A 15422-nucleotide genomic window follows, 5' to 3' on the forward strand; every position below is an offset into this window, starting at 1 on the left:
TTCCCACAAGGATATTACTGGAAGACGGGAAGTGCTCGGACCGCACCCCCTTCTGGACACTAGGTATCCCTTCTCTCATACTTGCCTGGATACCGGAATCATGGAATGCATCTATTCGGAACGGATCTTTTGTTGGTGTAGCCAGCGTCTGACAGCGTGTGGACAAGTATCGTGAGCGTGAGTGGGCATGTGTGAAGAAAACACGCTCACCAGGTTCGCAGAAGAGCTGCGATGCTTCGAACAAGCGATCGGGTCTCATTCCGATTGAGCTGCCAATGAGCCACCTCCATCATGCTGTTATGAATAGCGGCAGCGGGAACAAGGATCAGAGGCGGATGACGATGCGCTTGAGACGAACAAAAGGCAAATGAGAAAAGGTGGGGTAAGAGTCAAGGCGGGTCCGATCTGTGGGGACAAGTCTAGCCGAAGACAGAGTTGCAATCATGGACGAGTCTTGATCACAAGACCTCAACACATCCATACGATACCATGAATAGCTTTCGTAACCGTCTATCCCATTCGTCTTTCAGCTGTTGCATAACAAGAACTGAAGGTTTCATTGTCTCCTCGAATGAATGAAAGAAGAAGACTTGGCTGGCATACTGTAAAATCAAACGGTCACGTCGAAAGTAATTGCTTTACCTTGAGCAGCGTCATCGATCGATCGGAGCCTTTCTACAACACGCCCGATCGGCAACACTTGAGGTGTTCCATGTTTTTCTTTCCAGGCAGAGCTTACCTAAGCAGTGAGTTTTCAAAATCAAAAAAAAAAAAAAAAAAAAAAAAAAAAAAAAAAAAAAAAAAAAAAAGAAAAAGAAACCAGTGAAAACTCAGAGAAAACTGAAACCTCCTTATTCTGTTTCGTGCTGTGGATTTACAGTAATTCAGGGTCTGCCAGCTTCACCCTCTTTTGTTCGACGAGAAAGTTCAACCAAACCAGCTTCAAGACTGAGCTTGGATTACTTTGAATGTCAATCGAGGCATTGTTGGAGCGGAGAGAGTAAACTTCAGAGCTTGAGAGTGATGTCGTTCAAGTCACAACTGTAGTTTGGTGAGCGAAGGGAAGGAGGAGTAAAAGGCGACTTCGAATGCAACTGTGTCACAGGATCAATTGTCGGAATTCCTGCGGCTATTTTCCGGTTCTGCAAGCCTTGAACCCTTTTTTTTGTTTTTTGTTTTTTTGGTTTTTGGTTTTTTGTTTTTGGTTTTTTGTTTTTTGTTTTTTGTTTTTTGTTTTTTGTTTGATTCCATCACATCACTCACTGACCCATTCATCACCGCTCACAAGAACGTCACAATTCTTTTGCTCTGCTCCATCACACACTCAGTCGACATTGGCTGAGTCGTAGAAGCCATCGACGTCGAATCCCTTCCTCCTTCCGTTCGTCTTTCTTCCTTCATGACCACGAGCTGGGCCATAGGGAACGAACGTTTCAAACACAGCCACAACCACCGAGACTGCACTCTGTACATCGAGCCGGTCAAGTTGACAGGCATGATCCTACAAACATTTTCATAGCCCTGACCGAGGCCCATCGAACGACCAGACGTATCAAGATACGATATACCATCTCAGGAGATGCTTCATTCGTCGCTGAAACGTCTGTATCGAGCCGAGCCTTCAATCGCCACTTTCCACCACTGGACGCCTCCACCACAAACATCGAGTCCAGCAGAGACTTTCAGCTCATCAACTTCAACGCGGCCATGTCGCCATCAGTGCGCATAGACGATGACAAGCCTGCAGTGGCCTCGTCTGGTCCCGAAGCTGTCTCCTCACGGCGACCAGAGCTGCTCGATCTCGACCTGGACGAACTCTCCCCGCTCCCACCAGCACAAGGATTCTCCTCCAACAGCAGGCCTGCTTCCATTGAGCGCCTTTCAAGTCTCAAACGTGATGCTGCCTCTCGCCCAGAGCCGTTACAGGCTGTAGCACCCTCGCCTGCTCTGAGCGCCGCACCCTCATCCTTCCGCTTGGAGGGTTCACCTGCAAGTTCTTCACATCCCGTGGACACCTTCGACGAATTGCCCTCTCGCGCACGACCCTCCAGCAACTACCAGGAAAAGCCTACAGCTCCTCCGGCAGAAGCAAGTCCATCTCGACCAGAGCTTGACATCAACACCAACCTCGAGCCGGAGCAAGTGCAGCAGCAACACCCGTCTCTATATCCAACTTCAGCACCGTCCGCTCGCTATGTAACCGTATCCGCCATCCTATCACGCTCAGAGATGTATTATGCGCCCGAAACTTCTGATCAGTGGGATATTCTCCGCTCGCCTCATGCGTTACCAACAGATGCACGCCAGTCACACGATCCTTATACCTCCGAGCAGTTCGGGAGCTCACGAAGAAGGAGGAGCCAACGCAAGCGACCCAGCAATGGTAGTGCAATCGAAGCGCTAGGCGCGCTGCTTCTGCGTAAGGACAGCTCCGGTAGAGTTGCGAACCTCTCGTTTGTCCGTGAGAACGATGACAGTGGTGTCACGTTGAACAAAAGCAGAGATCGAAGGCAGTCGCAGTCGACCAGCAGCAAGCGTGGAACTGCATCTAAGCAAGGCCTACAGACCTGGACCAGCGCACTCGGCTCCTTCGGCAAGAAGAAACTTCGTCTTCAGCTACCGCAATCAGCATCGTCGCAAGCATCTTCGTCTAGAAGCGGCGCGACCATTGCCGAGCGCAGAGCACAAATGTGGCACCAAGTCCTCACTCGACAAGGTGCTGTCGTAGAGGGCAATCATGACGGCTTCTCAAAGGTCCGCAGCAGACGCGGTGGACTTAGCTTCGAAGTCGGCAAAGTCAACCGCAAACAAACACCATCCAGCCTGCTGCAACTCAACAACTACACACCTCACACCAGAGGCAAGCAGAGATTGGATTCGAGCGAAGAAAAAGGGCAGGATGAGCCGCAAAGCAAGAAGCACCTGGACACAAATGGCGCCAGCTCACCAGGCTTCGGCTTCGGCCGTCTACCTGACACGATCGTGCTCAAAGCAGGACGTCGGCCAAAACTCACACAGACTTCCAAGTCGGAATTTGGTATCGGTTCTGCTTACCACGACCACACCCTTCCTGAGGCGCCTCCCAGTCCTGTTGCCATGCCAGGAGCTTGGCAGGGTGGCTCTTCTTGGCGATCCAAACCAGGCGATGGCTACGAAGAGGGTGCACTGGTGCTACCACCGCCCTTGCTCGACGACCACGGCAGCGATGCTTCCAGTTTCGAAGGCCTGCTCGGCGTACGTCGCATGCGCGAGCGTGAAAAGGCAAGAAAGCAGGCCGAGAAGCTTGCCGCACGCAACCGTCCAGCCCACAAGGTGGGTCCTCTTACAGCTCTCACCAACTTCGTCAAAGCTGCACACGCTGCAGAGACATCTGCGAAATGCGCTCAAGGATACCGACGCTTTGACCAGCCTCCAGCCTTTCTCCGGAGCTACACAGAGCCTGCTCAGCTGGTGCGATCTAGATCAGGCTCAGCTGGCAGCGCCTCCCGCATCAAGATTGAAAAATCGCCCGTTGCAGGCCCGAACGGTATTCTCGACGGTGATGCATCGTCCCCCTTGACCGCGAACGGCGCAGGTGCGATACAAGCCGCTGAGACCGACACTCCCATGCAAATCAGGCTCGACGCATCTCCTGCTACTGCTGCAGTAGCGTCCGACGTCGAGGTCCGCAAAAGCCCGGCAGTCACATCAGCAAGCCCATTCTTGTCCGCAGCAGCACGTCGAGCTGTCCCTTCACGCCGTGGATCCCGCAACAACTCAGTCGATGCCGCTGGTCGGCACCTGAATACGGTCTTCGAGTCTGAACCTCTTGATCCAAGCCAGATCCCGGACGATGAGCTTGCTTCACCGGATCTGCCCCCGATCTCTTCGCCACTGCTACGTCCTTCCTCAAGAGGTTCAAGCAAATCGAATGCATTCCGCGACTTCCCAGCAGCACCACGCCTACTCCCAGTTCAGCTTTCTATGCCTTCTTCCCCCTTCACACCATTAGCACCGGACCATCGCTCAATGGGTCCACCGACTACCGCCAACGGCGACTACCTGTCTGCTCGTTACATCCACTCAGCACCTCGAACGCCGCAGCTCCCACCGACCATGCTCAGCTTGCCACCCTCACCCTGGACGCCATACGGAGAACCTTCAGGCCTGCATGCTCCGCCTATGGTTCATCTCCACCTCAATACGAGCAGCTCGTCGCTGCGTCTGCCACCAGGCACGCCGAGGCTCGTGCCGACGCATATCGAAGTCCTCCCGTCACCCTTCCCCACTTCAGCTGCTTCCCGCCGCGGTTCGCTCACATACGACAGTCCATCAGGCTTGCGCGCGATTGGTAGTGCTAGATCACCTCTGACAGGAGCCACGACAGACTTCACCGCCTTTTCTGCTTTGCGCGATGCGGAAACCGCCGACGCTGCTTCAAAGTCAGCAACGGAGGTCTCAAAAGTAGCAGATGCGAAGCGTGGAAAGAGCAACGGCTCGCTTCGATTGACACCTTCGTCAATGCTAATTGCAGCTCAATCGAGGCATGATTTCGACACGGCATCCGGTCAGAGAGATGCAGGCGATGCCGAAACACCGACAAGCTCAGGCCCAAAGGCGGCAAGAAAGATCTCTGATGGTACGATCGATCCCCAAAAGCAGCATCGCCCGAGTCAAAGCACGATCCATGTCGACTCATCTGGCCGCACACGCTCGTTCGTCCTGTGGTTCTTGATTGGCGACTTGGGCCTTCGCAACAGGAGCCCGGCCATCTCAGAAACGATTGCGACCAGCAACGGAGCAGATGCCGAAGCGGACTATGGCGGGCTGGTCGCCATCGTGTCACACACGTTCGGGTTGGTTGTCTTTATTTTGGCGCATCTGGTGGACCTCGCGTATGCAACGTACGAGCGAGTGTCCCTAGTGCTATGGTTCCTACGCTGGATGGTGTACAATCTCACCGGGCGAACTGTTCTTGCGCAATGTGTCATTGAAGCTTACGGCTTCATTCAGGCAGAGTGGGCGACCGTCGCAGTCGAGGATCACGAAGAGAAAGGACCTAAGAAGAAGGCCGACTCGCAAGGTCACAGAAAACCAAAGAGTTTGTCCCAATGGCAGGTGATGCGAGGTCTACTCGAGCTGTACTGCTTGCACAGCGTGACCCGAGAACGCTACCTCGCCGAAGGAGCTGGTCTGCAAGCGCTTGAGGGCTGGACGAGACCTTCGAGGCAAGACCACAACGACAGAGTACATAAGCCACGAGGTCCAGACCGAGTCGATATCGGCGCTCATCGTGCAGCGTCAAGAGCAGCATTGGGGGAGAAGCGACGAAGCTGGGCTCAGCAAAATGGAACGAGTGCTCTTTCAGACGACAACGACGACAACGATGTTCATGGCCATCCAAATGTTCAGGACTGGGCTGGGAACGGACATGGATGGTCGTCGCGGGTCGCCAATGGTGACAACAGGGACGACAACGGTTTCAACCCCAATGAAGATAATGAAGCGTACGGCGAAGAAGAAGAAGAAGAAGAAGAAGAAGAAGAAGAAGACGAGAGCAGCGAGGGCGAGATGGTCGTCACGAATCGCGGCGACGACATTCTCGAGTTTGCAAAGACGCCGAGACTGGATGCAGCGCGACCGGGTCAGGCGAGCACCGGCTACTTTGGACGTGTATACGACTTTATGACTTCTCCTCAAGTAGGTGCTTCTCAGCCTGGCGCTACGCACCACGACCTGCGAGCCTTCAAGGAGAGCAATCGTGATCTGGTGCGCACCATCAAGTGGTGCGGTCGTCTTGCCATCTCAGCTTACGGACTGCACGTTCACATTGTTGATCTGCCACCTACCTTCACACCGTCAGGTGACCGATTTTCCCGTCAGACCTTCGCCTATCTGTCGCGTCTCAACGCCGACGATGTGCTGCATGCCGACATCCAGACGCTTGACGCCGATGCCGACTACAGCCCGACTTTCTACGTCGTGCGAGACTACATTCGCAAGGTGGTCTGCGTCGCGGTGCGTGGAACGCAATCCTTCTCAGACATCATCGTGGATCTCGAGCTGCAGACGGAAGAAATTGAGCTTCCGCAGGTGCAGCCTACGCCCGGGGAAGAATTCCGATGCCACGCCGGTATCTGGCGTGCTGCCAAGGCGCTCGTCTCACCGCAGAGCAAGCTGTTCGCTACCCTTCGTCAGGCGCTTGCCGAGAACGAAGGCTTCGGCGTCATGTTCTGTGGCCACTCGTTAGGGGGCGCCATCGCCAGTGCCGCTGCGCTGCTGCTCGCCGAGTACTTCATTCCCGATGGCGCCGAGCCTGACTCGGGCACATGGGTGACCAATATGTCCTCAGGCCTGCCCGCTCGTAGACCTATCCGCGCTGTCAGCTTTGCGAGCCCAGTCACGATGACTGCTGATCTGGCGACGCGTGCGGCGATGGGGTCAGTGCCGCTCGTAACAACTGTAGTGCTTGGCAGCGATGTCATTCCGCGTGTAGGGCACGGACAGGTACGAGAACTTCGTCGTGTGCTCGGAGCTCTGGCACGTGTACGACGCCGTCATGCAATGGCATCGTCAGAGGGTCAAGACGATGCACACATTCACATCTTGCGAAGCTACTGGGACTGGCGATCGATCAGCATGGCCGAGGACGCAGACGACGTGATGCTGCATAGAAAGGAGCGGATCGAGGAGCAGCTATGGTCGTTGCGTCGCGAAGTGGAAAGTGATCTATACGCAGCCATCAAAGCACGACTGGATACTGATAGCACGGCAGGATCTCGCATCCCACCTTCGCCATGGGTCGGGCCTCAACAGCGAGACGAAGCACCGCTGCATGCATTAGCGACAAGAAGGCAGGAGCTAGATTCAGCCACTTTGCGCTCAGAAGCAGCACAGGGTGGACCCTTGATACCGCCGGGACGTTGCATCTGGATCAACAATAAGCAGGTCTACCACGTCGAGAGTCCTCTGGCCTTCTTCAGCTTGCCAGAGTTGCGCAGCGACATGTTTGCGGCTCACTTTCCTGCGGCGTACGAAGAGGCTATTCTGGAGTTGCGGACCTAACCAAGCACGGTCCTGTTGCCGCCAATTGTCTTGCAACACGGATTGCAAACGCCAAGTTGGACGTCTTTCAATGAAACGATAGAACCACACCGGACGATGTCTCTGCTCGACTAGTACCGCTAGTACGAACTCGGCGATGAGCGTGGATGACGAGAGAGAAGTTGCAACTTGACCGCTCTGCATACGTCGGAAGAACTAACAAATTGAAGGGCGAGACAGCAAAGAGAAGCGGTAAAGCTTAGCGAGATGCCGTCTTACAGCGAATTTCGTTCGATGCACGTTGGCATCGCTGTGCAGCTTCTACCGTAATTCTCCTTCCCGTGAAACTCCGCTCGCGACTCCAAATCCGGTCACATCGAGCATCTGTTCGGCTCTTGGACAGAGTGATGCTGTCTGAGACGGCCGATTGTTGAGCTATGACCTAGCACACGTCGTCTTGGCAGAATACGCCTGCTGATCACGGACTGGAACGATTAGAGAGAGCAGTCGAGACCGGCGTGCCGAGAAAGCGAGCGGAACTCGAAGAAGATTCACGCGCGCGATTCAAACCATCACTCTACCCTAGTTGCAGTCATACCAGGGATGGTACGAACAGAAACCCTTTCCAGTTTCAGTTTATCATTTGACGAGTTGGTGATCCGGATGCGGAGCAAGCATCTCTCACGCTCATCCTCGAGCGTAAAGAGCGAAAGGGTGACTTGACAAGCTGACGGTGGGCAACGCGGTTGAATTCCCATGGTCGGGTTTCAGATGCAATGCTGACAGCTGCAGCTGCAGCGAACAAAATCGGTGCGTGTGTGTACATTCCTGACCAAGAGCTGGACTAAATACATGTTATAAGAGGCTAAGGGCAGAGGAAAGAACCTAGGTCCGTTTCCGGGGAGGTATGAGGGTATGAGCAGCCCGTTTCTTTCCAAGTCTCCTCTGGTGCGGCGTCGTCGAAAAAGCCTTCAAATCGTACCGTAACCGCAACCGCAACCGCCTCAAAGAGTCACTCAGATTGGGCCTTAGCAAGGCCATCCCACCTCGTGCCGAGGTCTGGTTCCGCCCTCGTATCGATCGCAGTCAGTCGAGCCTTGACCTCGACTTGCAATGATTTACTCCCAGATTCTATGCCATTCTGCGCGGGTTCTCGCTGTATTTATTTGCTCGCCTAGCCCGTGAGTAGCTATCCCGTCTTGGGTCTGTTGATTGCCCGCCAATCACGGAGGTCGTTTCGTTCTCGTTGCTGTCTCTCCAGCCTCTGAGCAAGTCGTACAAGGTCCCCCCTCCCTTGGAGCTGCATGAAATGCTCGTCCCCGCTGCAACTCTCGCCCCGCGCTGTTCCTTCCACAGGCCTCTGCAGGCCGTTTGGTCTGCCTGCAACTCGATCTTCGACTTGCCTGGAAAGTGCCTCTCTAGCTTTCCACATTCCGTTCGACTGGTTTGAGGCTGAACCCTGACTCAAGAAAGAGACTAGGAATCGTCATAGAGGCCGGTTCGTGCGGCCTTCCAGCCGCAATATCTTCCGGTGACTTCCTCCGCCCATCGTGCAAACTCAAGCGAGGCCACTTACCCGAGCAAGGCCCTGACCGCTTCTTCCACGCGACCCTGACCCTGATCCTGATCCTAATCGCGAGGGACGCCTCCTTTAACTGTCCGAGATCGCAAGCCGTCCAAGTTGGCACGCCGAATTTGAAACCCATTGCCGCTCTCTTCGGTTACATCCTGCCTGTCTGATCGTGTTGCGATTGGTTGATATGTATTCTCCGATCGTCGTTCAACGCGCATTCTGTTTCACCTACGAGACCTTCTCCGATCGGTCTCAGCTCGCCGTTCTTCGGCCCTCCTTGTCATCTCCTGCTGCGAAAGGAGTAAAGATGTCGTTGTCGGTCACTCTGCCTCTTTCTGTCGCAATGAGGCTTGTCCTCGTCGATACTGTGATAGGGAGCTCGCAGAATTGGCCTTTTACGCTGATATATATAAAGTGAGCTGTCCTTCCTGCGCGTGCCCCGCTGTCTTCCCTTCCTCAGACCCTCGCCTTTCTACAACTCCTCCCTCCCAGTTCCTGGACTTTCTTCTTCACCTTTCCGACTCGCTCATTTGGACGGCCTCCTACATCTTTTTACTTCCATCTCGACCAGCAGGAAGATATCTACCATGGCCGCTGTCGACGTTCTCCAACGCAACAAGAAGCCCCTTCCCTCGCCTCGTATCGGCCCTAACGGAGGTGATACCTACCGCTTCACCCGCAAGTCTGCCGCTCCCATCTCTCGCTCTCGCAAAGCCTACCTCGATGCTGCCGACGACGACGATGATGATGCTGCTGCCGACCGAGCTGAGATCGATGAGGCCGATGCTGCTGACCCCTTCACTCTCGTCCCTCACGTAGCTGAGCAGACGCTTCACGCTGTCCACAGTGCCATCTTTGGCCAGCCATGGGCCGATCTCGAGCTTGTCGTCAGTGCAGGCGGAAAGAAAGAAGAAGTTGTCTTTGCTAACTCCAAGATTCTCAAGAAAGCTTGCCCTGCTCTGATGCACCAGATCAACATCACTGGCCATTCTGAGCTCGACACGATGGAGCAGGAGCAGATCAACGCTGCTGCTGCCAAAGCGAAGCAAAACGGCGCTGGTGCTAAGGCCGGCCCTCGTCCCCAAGCCAGCCACCGATCGACCAACAGTCTCGGTCTGGTTGATTACGGAGGACGCAACTCGCGTCTCGGTGCACTCAACGATCAACGCGATGACGATGCCGATGACGTTCGTGACCGTCACGATGCTGAAGATGGCGAGGAAGAGTACGCTGACTCGGTGGCTGAACAGCCTAAGCGCTGCGAGGATCGACACAATGATGACGGGCACGACGATGGCACTCATCAGGACATCGACAGCTTTGGAGAGGACGATCTTGATCTCACCCTTGGCAACCGAGGCAAGGTTGCTGGAAACACCCTTCCCGCACCTGCTCCTATCGAAATCGCTGCCCATCCCACATTTTTGCGCTCCTCATCGCGCTTCTCGAAGCTGATAAAGTTCATGAACAAGGACAAGGCATCCCCTACCGCCGAGACCGAGCCTGCAGGCATTCCGCCCAGTACCGCGAGCACCACTGACTACGGCAACGACACCGTCGGCCGCGGTCGTGTCCGTCGCTACAGCGCAGGCAACGATCTCTCCTCCGCCATCAACGGCTCTCGCCCCGCCACCGCATCTCGTGTTCAAGTCACAGGCTGTTCAGCTGCCACCCTCCAAGCTCTCATCTTTTACCTCTACACCGGTCACGCAACCTTCGCCTCTCGCCTCCCCGCCCGCAGCCCTGCTCGTCGCTACCGTCGTTCCCGCCGCGATTCCTCATCCTCTGCCTCGCTCAACTCTGACCGCGACCAATCCGCCGATGACCGCAGCGAGGATGACGAGAACGACGATGACAATGCCCCCCTTCCTGCACCTCGCGTCAGCAAATCACCCAGCTACCCACCCGTCTTCTCCGCCACCGCAGCCTACTGCGTCGGTCGTCAACTCGGTCTACGCGATCTCGCCGAAAAGGCCTTCGATCACATCTGTCTCGAGCTCTCACCCAAGACGGTGTTGGCCGATCTGTTAAGCCCGTTCGTTGACCGATTTGACGAGGTTCAGAGAGCTCATCTCGAGTACGTAGCGGAGAACTGGGACAGGGTTAAGCGTCGTCCTGACTTCCAAGTCACTGTAGCGAAGCTCGTTTCTGGACACTATCCCAAGGCGAACAAGGCACTGCTTAAGCTGTTCGCTAAGCTGTCCGTTTCGGGTGCCTGAAGGGGATGTGGTAGATGGACACTCTGTTTCGAAGATGCTCTGTTCCTTTTGTATTTGTTCAAGATGTATATTCCCATTTTCTTTCAATACCATATTGCTTTCTATGAAGATCTCATGAAGACTTTGGCGTGACCCATTCCGAAAGGAGGAGCCGAGTCATATCCGTATGCATGCTTCTTCGTGTCCAAGCGGTGGAGTAGTCGTATCTCCGCGGAGTGCCGTTTCCTGACAACCTTTGCCACGCGTCTCTGACCCCACTTGTTTTACATAGCCGAAGGAGAACCACACGCACGAGCCATAGCCTTCGCCTTTGCGAAGGAAGCACTCCACAACGACCACAATGACTCTGACTTCCTTCTCTACTTCATCCAACCATCAAGCATTGAACCCCTCATCATGTCAGGCTACCCACAGATCGTATTCTACGACATCCACTGTGAAACCACCAAACAGCCATGGTCTCCCTTCACCACACGTACCTACCTAGCCCTTCGCATTCTCGGCATTCCCTTCCAGCACGAGTACATCCCTATGTGCAAGATTGGCCCGACTCTCTCCGCCGTTGAGCTACCTCAACCCAAAGACAGTCGATACACTTTACCAGCTATCACACTGTCCCCACCTCGTTCCGGGTCTGGGGAGAAAGAATGGGTGACTGAAAGCGAGACCATCGCTGCTCTACTCCAACAGCTTTACCTCGAAAACGGGGGCGATCTTTCTCGCTCACTTTTTCCTGATGAAGCATCAAAACAGCTCGCTTCAGGATTGAAAGAGCAATTCACAGCAAGCTTATACACGAAAGATCATCGATGGAAGTCCATCATCCCGATGGTGTATCACATTTTGGACCCGGAAAGTCAAGGTTTCTTCCACGAAACTCGCATTAGCGATTGGGGCAAGTCACCGAAAGAAATCATAGAGACTGATGCGAAAGAGAATGCAGAGAGAGATGGTGGCGTGGATAAAGTTTATGCAAAGGCGATGGAACCGTTCGGAGAGCTGTATGAGAATAAGAAGAACAAGAAGGGCCTCTGGCTAGGTGGTGATAATCCCATCTATGCAGATATCAAGGTGTTGGGTATGATGCAATGGTTCAAATGTGCCAATGGCGAAGCGTTCGAAGGTGGTTTGAAGGCAGTGGGAGGGGCGCTTGAAAAGGCTTGGATTGCTGGTCAGGTTTACTTTACGCAGAGTTGAGCAGGAGAAGCTTTTATCGTGCACAGCACCTTGTCACTTGTCAAAACTTTCGTCTCTCTTTGTCGAGTTGGTCTTAGATCCGTGCAACCACACAATCTCACATACAACGCACAAACACAGAGGCTGAAAGTTAATCTATCTTGTCTTTCAAAGGTCGCCAAGCCCAAGCCCCTCGTCACAAACCACCGACTCCACCTGCATAGTACATTCCCGACTGAGTATTGAGAATCTCCAACCAACCACCGTTCTTGAAGGGCTCTTCGGTATATCCAATGCTCCAGCCCCTGAAGAAGTCTTGTTCGGCCTCGATCAACGCCTTTGCTCGAGGAGATTCTATGCCATATCCCTGCAAGACTTCTTGTTTGGCTGTTATGTAGTCGGGTCGTGGAGTCTCTGCACCGCCAGCACTTGTTGTCGATCGTTGCGAGGGGTTGGTGATGAGCCTTCCCTCCTCGGCCCATTCCCATTCGAGTCTTGGTCCGCCCTCAGCGGCAGACCCAGTAGCAGGGGATCCAGAACGAGGAGCAACAAAATCAGCCAAGTCAACACCTTCAGCCCCGGTCCTCTCGATAGCAGTATGAACAATCAATGGGCTGCCGAACTTCTTTACCTCCTTTGGATCGAGGTCGCTTGGCATAGGCTCGTACTTGCGATTTCTGTAATACTTGCATCGGAGAACCCATCTTTCTGGAAAGAGACCCTTGACAAGGAACCTAGCTCTTTCCCTTGGTCTGGGGTTTCTTGAGCTTGGAGCGATAAGTCGACCAGCTTCGGTCCAAACAGCACCTCGACGTTCAAGCGCGTTGAGCATGTCAGCGAGCAGCTGATTGTCGCCACCGTTAGGTGTGAACATGAATCTTTGAAACCTTTCCTCAACCGATGCGCGGTCAAATTCGGCCAAGAGTCGAGATGAGACAGAGATGTCAGCATCGGATGCCTTGTTCATCTCGAGCGGATAGGGACCGCCAGTTTCCAGAAGACGCGATGGGGGTGCGAGCAGGTCGATGGTCGCATAAACCATTGGGCTTTCGATTGAGCGGATTCCTGAAGGTACTTGATCGTATGCTGGAGCTGGAGGGTCGATAGCTGGCAAAAGCTGCTCTGCCGGGACACCAGCAGCGGCCTGCTCGTTCTCGCTTTTGCCTTTGCCTTTTGCCTTTGCCTTGAGCTTGGACAGCCACCCGCTCTTCTGCTCCCCATCATCCTCACCAGTTGTGACCTGCGTTGCATCGATAGATTTATGCGAGTACCGCAGCACAGCTTCAGCTGGGAAAATGGCCATCCTCCCATGGACTCCCACGTCTGCATACACAGATCCCAGCACTCTCTCCACTAACGGTCTGGACACGATACCAGTCAACTCCCTCGCCTGGGCCCGAAAAAGGCTGACTTTTCTGTACCTGCCCACATCTCCAGAACGGCCTACCATCTCGGCTCCATTTTTGGGCTGTGGATGTGCGAGGTATGCATATGTGTCTGTGTCTCGTCTGTTACCGAGATACGGTAGTGGAAGCTCGACACCGATTCGCTTTGCCAGTACCAAGCCTCGAGAGTAGGCTGCTGGACAACCGACTTGCTGGAAGGGTACCGGATGAGGTGTTCGTGCATCATGCACGGCGTACACAGTGCAGTGCAGCAGAAATGAAGGTAAGGGTGCAGTCTGAGGTGGCGGTGGCTGTACACGTTGGGTCGTCGCGATGAAGGGCAGTTGAAGTGTTGCCTTGGTTTGACTGTAGACGCTCGTTGGGTCATTGGCTTCTTTTTGAGTGATACCTGGAGGCAAAGGCTCTTCATCGCTGGACGCAACTGTCGATACTGGTAACGGACTCGGAGAAGCTTCAGTCGGTGCTACGTTGACGTAACTCGGAAGCCCACCGTTAGCGTTGTTGTTGTTTAATGTTGCAACGGACATCTTCGTGTGGTTTCAAATCTTGACAGCGGATGGTTGGTGGGAGAAACAAAGCAGAACGAGTTAGGAAAAGGGGTAGAGGGCCGTGGAAAGGGCGTTGGCTGTGCTAACAAACACAGCTTTGAATGATGTTGTCGAGTTGGGTGAAGTCAAGCACCTCGAGGTTGGTACTGCACACAGAATGGCAAAGACCCTGTGCTCGGTTCAATTGAGGAAAGGTCTTGATCCGATATTTTGACTTCCAAAAGCCGGGTTCCCCACATCAACGGTAAGTTATCGCCCTTTTATCGCCCTTGACCACGCGTGAAAATTGTTGGAAAAGGAGGCTGAGAAATTGAGGAAAAAAGGAATGTTAAATTGCCTAACTCGAGTGAGTCGCTTGCGAGCTCCGCGTGTAAGCAAGGCGGAATGCGCACAAGAACGATATACAAGAAAAGCGGTATAAGAAACTAACGTGCGTGAGAAGTGAAATGTATTGTATAACGGGCGGGAGGGAAGGTGAAGCTTGACGAAGCGCAGCCTGGAGGCAAGTGCGACGAAGAGAAAGTGATTGAGAAGAAGGAAGAGAGGCGAGCGAGCGAGATGGCTCAAAGCGTTGCGACGAAATGGAGTGATCGTGGCCCTTCGCTTACCATCGAAAAATGCGCATGTATCCATTCGTACGATAAGTCGCATCACATGGCACGTCGGATCTTCCATGCATACGTCCTGTGTTAAGTTACTGCCACAAGTATTGCTAGCCTCGATTAGACCAATCCCTATATCAAGTCCCGGTACAAGGCATCAAGGGTCGTGATCATTATTTTCATCTGAGCGGTGCACATCCCCACCTAGAGGCTGAAGCATTGCAACACGCTCACCTTGCAGGCAACGGGCCTTTCCTCTCGGAGCTTACACCTGAAGCGATGTACGTTTCCACCCAGGTGAAAAGCGATAGTGACCTTGGGTAGAAGTGGAACCTAAGAATGCAAGAAGGAGGGCGGTTGGAGCTTGTGGATGCGCATCTCTTTTGGCGAATCGATGGAGGCGGACCTAAGTTGCTCAGACTAATCTTACCTTCTCCCAGCTCAGCCTGATCTCGAGCAACGAGCCATTCAGCACGCTCTCATCCCAAGCAACGGTCCCATATCCTTCAATCGCAAGGGAAGTACGTTCTTTGTCTCCACCCGGGTGCTCAATACTAGTCTCTTGGGTCAGAGATGGAACCTAGCTCAGAGAGATATTGATCAGAATAACCTTCTGGTAGCGCACGATGCTCACCTCTTTTGGAAGATTGATCAAAGTGGGCCTAGATTGCTAAGGTTGAACACCTTTCCAGCTGGTGCTCAGACGGAGCAGCAGTTGGGGATGTATGAGGCTATTGAACGCGCTCGTACGCCCAGACGAGGTGGCGTATGTTTGGGTTGTTTGGGAGGCTAGCCTGATCTCAGTTCCGCTCGCTTTTCCTTTGTCACGCTTCTCACTTGTAGACATAGCACTCTACTGAGCAATGTGAGGTCAT

At 53.9% G+C, this 15422-nt stretch overlaps 4 protein-coding genes across 4 annotated transcripts; 3 read left to right on the forward strand and 1 right to left on the reverse strand.

Moving 5' to 3' along the window:
• Positions 1-1707: 1707 nt before the first annotated feature.
• On the forward strand, positions 1708-7044 carry UHO2_03114 (uncharacterized protein; the record flags this gene model as incomplete). Its single annotated transcript, XM_041558030.1, has 1 exon — positions 1708-7044. The coding sequence occupies one exon, from the start codon at positions 1708-1710 to the stop codon at positions 7042-7044; it is 5337 nt and encodes a 1778-aa protein (XP_041413964.1).
• A 2139-nt stretch (positions 7045-9183) lies between these two features.
• UHO2_03115 (uncharacterized protein) lies at positions 9184-10815 on the forward strand (the record flags this gene model as incomplete). The annotated part of the gene is made up of 1 exon (XM_041558031.1): positions 9184-10815. The coding sequence occupies one exon, from the start codon at positions 9184-9186 to the stop codon at positions 10813-10815; it is 1632 nt and encodes a 543-aa protein (XP_041413965.1).
• A 396-nt stretch (positions 10816-11211) lies between these two features.
• On the forward strand, positions 11212-12012 carry UHO2_03116 (uncharacterized protein; the record flags this gene model as incomplete). The annotated part of the gene is made up of 1 exon (XM_041558032.1): positions 11212-12012. One exon carries the CDS (start codon positions 11212-11214, stop codon positions 12010-12012), a length of 801 nt encoding a protein of 266 aa, XP_041413966.1.
• Positions 12013-12187: 175 nt separating this feature from the next.
• Positions 12188-13924, reverse strand: UHO2_03117 (uncharacterized protein; the record flags this gene model as incomplete). The annotated part of the gene is made up of 1 exon (XM_041558033.1): positions 12188-13924. The coding sequence occupies one exon, from the start codon at positions 13922-13924 to the stop codon at positions 12188-12190; it is 1737 nt and encodes a 578-aa protein (XP_041413967.1).
• Between the last annotated feature and the right edge of the window lie 1498 nt (positions 13925-15422).

This window comes from Ustilago hordei (genome assembly GCF_900519145.1).
Source record: "Ustilago hordei strain Uho2 genome assembly, contig: UHO2_contig_05, whole genome shotgun sequence".
NCBI lineage: Eukaryota > Fungi > Basidiomycota > Ustilaginomycetes > Ustilaginales > Ustilaginaceae > Ustilago > Ustilago hordei.